This window comes from Cebus imitator, unplaced genomic scaffold (assembly GCF_001604975.1).
Source record: "Cebus imitator isolate Cc_AM_T3 unplaced genomic scaffold, Cebus_imitator-1.0 Scaffold771, whole genome shotgun sequence".
NCBI lineage: Eukaryota > Metazoa > Chordata > Mammalia > Primates > Cebidae > Cebus > Cebus imitator.
The window spans coordinates 224,283-229,493 of record NW_016108086.1 but is presented as its reverse complement, the minus strand read 5'-3'; the positions used below and the strand labels follow the sequence as shown (position 1 = coordinate 229,493).

The window sequence follows — 5,211 nt, the reverse complement described above, 5'->3', positions numbered from 1 at the left end:
TTTTTCAGTAGTTAGATGGGACAGAAGCCCAATCATAGTAAATGAATCAAAGACTGAATACAAACAATAGAACTTTAGGGTTCAAAAGACACTAGTTTAAGAAAGTGAGTCGTGAAAGTAGAGTGAGCAGAAACAGTCCTAAATCCGCTTGGAGTTAAGGGGGAATTGCAGTCTTATCCTGCCTTTTTCTCTTATCTCCTACCACGGATATTTGGAGGTAGGAGGCACATACCGTAAGTGTTTATGGGACAGGTAACATCGATTTTAAAATTTGCTGTCTATTATTTATCAGAAATTGCACTCAAGCTTCATTTCTCTCATTTCATCATCTTAGCAACCTGGCAAAGGAGGTATTTTAATTTCCATGTTATAGATAGGGTTTGATTTGTTTTTTTGATTTGACTTGTTGGAGCTTAGAAAAAGATATCCCAAAGTAAAGGCCTCAGAAGGAAAGTTTCTGTCTCTTTCTCCTGTCCCCTATCTCTTGTGCATGATTTTTTTTCCCTTCTAGGAATGTTGTTGTCATGTCCTTTTCTCCAAAGAATATAAAATAAATGCAAATATTACATATATTTGAAAAAAATAAACCATTACAAAACAGTCAATAGATAACAATCTTCATCTTGCAGAAACCAAATAGCCAGTAATTTCTGTACTAAGAATCCTGAAACAAACAGGCATCAAAATGGTTATCTTTGCGTGGTTCGGTAAGATCTCATTTTCATCTTGTTTCTTTTTAGTATTTGTCACATTTTCTACAACAAATGCATTTTTCTTTTGCAATCACATTCCCCCCTACAACAAATATCATACAATTCCATTTCACATATGTAACAGTGATAAACGTTTTAGAAAGTAAGACTTCACCCTCATCTGAACTATTGAGAAAATTTAGCAAGCTAATTTCCCCCTTGTCTTTAACTTATAAGAATTGTATCAGTGTATCGTTTCTGTAGTTATGCTGCCTCAGTCTGCCAGAATCCTGGAGGGTTCCCATCCTAGCGCATAAAAAAATCAGGAAAAAACAAGAAAGAAAGAAAAATTCCATGAACAAGACCTAAGATCTCTGAATCTCAGCTGGGGACACTGGAGACAGAAAAGGAACAGCACCATGGATTGGCAACACGTTTTGTGTGCCTGTAAAGACAGGCCTTGCTCGAGAGTTGTCCCTGTTCCCCCAGCTTATCGCCGGACGCTCCGGTTGCCTAGTTACGAGAATGCGCTTCCTCGAGCTCCGCCTCCTCCGTCTAGAGTACGCCCCTTTCGCCTTTCCTGGTCTCGCGCCCGGGGGGTAGCCAGGACTCTTCAGCCACTCAGAGGCCTCCAGCGCAGGCCCTCAACCGATGATTGGAGGAGCGCAGGACGGGCGTTGCCTGGGGAACGCCTTCCGCGCCTCGAAGTGACGTCAGCCCGTCGACGCGGGGCTTTTCTTTAGCCGAGTGCCGCTAACTCGGCTGCGGTGTTTCTGCGTCTTGGCCAGGCTGTCCCTTGGCTAAGAGGGCAGCCGTCGCGGACCGACGCGGTTGGCAGGGCGGAGTGCTGCGGCCGGCCGCCTTCACCTCCCTCCCGGCTTTTCCTCCCGGCTTATCCACCTGAGGGGCGCCTCGGAGTGGCGGAGGCCCCCGGAGGAGAGCTGGGTTGCGGGGTCCGCTCCGGGCTCGCATGGGAAGTGGCGGGAGGAGCGACCCGGGATGTTCAGTCTGATGGCCACTTGCTGCGGCTGGTTCAAGCGGTGGCGGGAGCCCGTCAGGTAGGATGCAGCGGGTGTCGGGGCCGTCTAAAGGGTTTGGGGATGGCCGCGCCCCTGGGGCGGGCCACCTTTTCCCCGCGCCTGGACGAGTCCATCCCAGGCCGCAAGGGATGCTTTCATTCCCAGGGTGACCTGGCCCGGGAGGGAGACATTGGAGGATGTCGCCTGTTTGGTCGACTTCACCTTACGATTGACAATGTTTATCATCGTTATACTTTAAATAGGTTTGAATTTCTTAAAAAGTTTGTGTGTGTGTGTGTGTGTGTGGGTGTGGAATTAAAACTGTCCGTTGTGTATTTTTTGTAATGGAAATTCTTTTAAAAAGAGGGGACATGGAATATAGTTTTCATGACATCGACACATTCCATTCCAATTTACACCTCCACACACCCCCACACAGTTGTGTTTGAGGACGTGGGCTTGAAATCTGGCTCCACTACTTAATAATTACATGACTCAACAATTTTGGGCCCCACCTTTCTTAAATATTAAATGAGAGGGATAATACTCTGTGCCTTAGAAATATTGTATTCAATGAGAACAAGTGCTGGATAGTGTTTTTTTAACTGTAATGTAGCTTCCAATTTTCATATGGTCTCTGGTAAAATCTTTTAATTGAAAGGGTCCACTTTTTTTTTTTTTTTTTTTTGAGACAGAGCCTCGCTCCGTTGCCAGGCGCCAGGCTGGAGTGCAGTGGCGCGATCTCGGCTCACGGCAGCCTCTGCCTCCTGGGTTCAAACAATTCTCCTGCCTCAGCCTCCCGAGTAGCTGGGACTACAGGCGTGCACCACCACACCCAGCTAATTTTTGTATTTTTAGTAGAGACGGGGTTTCACCATGTTGGCCAGGATGGTCTCGATCTCTTGACCTCGTGATCTGCCCGCCTCGGCCTCCCAAAGTCCTGGGATTACAGGCGTGAGCCACAGTGCCCGGCTGGGTCCACTTTTTAATATTTCATTTTGAAATGCTAGATGTATTAATAATTAGTACCTGTAATTTGATATTCATTTAACAAACATTTGTTAAGACAATACCTTGTGCCAGGCACTGTCTTAGGAAGTAGTCAGTGAATTGATGCTTTTGAAACTGAGGCCTAACCTATAAAGAGACTTTGTGTTTGTTATATAAACAGTGTTGACTTTACGTAGTTCGAATCTGGAATTTGGCCAAGGGTAAGATAAAACAAAGCTTTTTTTTTTTTTTTTTAAATTGTTAACATTTTAAATATATTTGCTATGAGAATGAGCTGTCCTTTAAAGAATGAATCCGAAAAGCTACACTTACACATTATAGCGGAAAATACACGTCGAGGTTCGAAAAAAAAATAAATGAAACTTGAGATTTTTCCCCATTATTAGCTCTTAACTGAATTTGAATGTTTTAAATATAAGTGGTAAGATCCACTCTGTGAGTCAAAGATGGGCTAGCTGTGGTGGCTCGCGCCTGTAATTCCAGCACTTTGGGAGGCCAAGGCTGACTGATCGTTGGAGTTCTGGCGTTTGACACCAGCCTAGGCAATATGGGGAAACCCCATTTCTACAATAAAGGAGCGTGGTGACCCGCGCCTGTAGTCCCAGCTACTCCGGAGGCTGTCAGTAGGATCACTTGAGCCTGGGCAGCAAAGATTGCGGTGAGCCGGGATCGCACCAGTGCACTCCAGCCTGGGTGACATGGTGCAACCCTGTCTCAAAAAAAACAAAACAAACAAACAAACAAACAAAAGTCAAAGATGTGATTTTGGGTTCATAGATTCTGATTTATTTGTTTTAATTATGTTCAGGTCTAATTTCAAAGTCTCTACTTGAGAACCATTAATAATAGTTGGCTCTTGTTTTCCTCTGTGTCTGTTTTTAAGAAATATATTTGGTTTTTATGAAGGCATCATAACTTACGTTCTTTTAACTAAAAACAGTGAAAACGTGTAATTTGAAGTAGTGTGCAATTTAATTCGTCATTCTTAGTCCTTGCTTTTCTTAGCAGCTTTTGTATATATACTCTCTGGAATGATTTGTTTAAAGAAAAGACAGAGTTCAGAGAAAGGAGAATGTGTTGATTTTCAAGTAGAACAGATAACTGAATTTTCTCAATAAATCATTATTAAAATTCAGCTGCATAACCCAGTGTGTATTTTTTTTTTTTTAATAAGCAGCCTCCAGATTTGTCCTGTCCAGTAGAGTAACAACCAGCTACATGTGGCTGTGGAGCATTTGAAATGTGGCTAGTCTGAATGGAGCTGCTATAAGTGTATGTTTAACACATAGTGGATTTTGAAATATTTATTATGCAAAAAAGCCAGTATCTTATCAGTCTTTTAAAAGTTTGATTACATGTTGAAATGATAACTTTTGCGTATGTTGGGTTAATTATATTAGAATTAACTTTTTTTTCTTTTTTACTTTTTAAAAAATGAGATTACTAGAGAATTACAGCGTATATGTGGCTTAGTTATATTTCTTGTGGACCTTACTGCTCTAGATCATAGCCTAATATAAAGGACATAGGTAAACATCTCAATTTGGGTAACTGTCAAAGGATTTGAAAACAAGTTGGATTACACCTATCTTTTAAGTCCCCTTGTTCAATGCCTGATTTATAATAGTGGCTGAATAAATATTTACTAAATATTACATGTAGCTCGATTTTTCTTAGTAATAATCATCCTTAAGTAATAACATTAGCAAGTAGTTCCATTTATTTTACTGGAATAAATGAGAGTTGAACAAGCTAATTTTAAAAACAGAATGTTGTGCTTTTATGATATTCTGTATTTTTCCAACAGAAATTGCCGGTTTGAGTATTATGTATTTGTTTTCTGTAGAATTTCTCAAGATTCCTCTTCATGTTTGTATTTTATGAAGCTATCTTGACAAATGTGAGGAGTGAATGTGTAAAAAAGATCATGATGGTTATTAATATACTATGTTTGGGATTACTTTGCAGATTTATTTAATATATTCTTTACCCATTGTATTTACCCACCTCTCCTAACTTAGATGCTCTCCTAGTGAGCATATTGTTACTGAGATTGGAATCAGGGATTAGATTGTGTGATAAAGACAAGGCAGGAGTCAGAGATCAGGTGTTAAGGCACCAGTCCAAGTCAGGAGTCAGGATCTTATAAAAGTTCTGAACCCCACTTATTTGGGGTTTGGTATGGCCCCATTCATACATTTTGGTTCAGTTTGGTACGAATCCATTTATGAATCGATGAATGTGGAAATAAACTCTCCAGACTTTTATTGTTTCTTTTAAAAATATGTTACCAAATTGCTCTTCAGAAAGGATTTTTTAAAAAACCCCAATTTCCTCCTACCAGCAGTGCATTAGAGTGCCTTTTTCACTGAGACAGTCAGGAGTCATGTTTTTCATCTTCTTCAGGCTACAGGGGAAAGTGCTTTCTGCTTTGATTTTTTTTTTTTTTTTTTACTAAGGATGATGTTTTTTTTTTTTTTGCTTTTTTT

The 5,211-nt window shown here is 40.8% G+C and overlaps 1 protein-coding gene across 3 annotated transcripts in view; it reads left to right on the top strand.

The window, feature by feature from the left end:
- Positions 1–1,398: 1,398 nt before the first annotated feature.
- ARL13B (ADP ribosylation factor like GTPase 13B) overlaps positions 1,399–5,211 on the top strand; it is a 74,828-nt gene continuing 71,015 nt past the window's right edge. Inside the window, exon 1 of one of the 3 annotated variants that reach the window (XM_017519727.2) lies at positions 1,399–1,750. In XM_017519727.2, the coding sequence (XP_017375216.1) occupies positions 1,692–1,750 (59 nt within the window). In that variant the 5' untranslated portion in view covers positions 1,399–1,691. The remainder of the gene's footprint in view (positions 1,751–5,211) is intronic. The other 2 variants (XM_017519726.2, XM_037735285.1) reach the window with 2 other exon arrangements.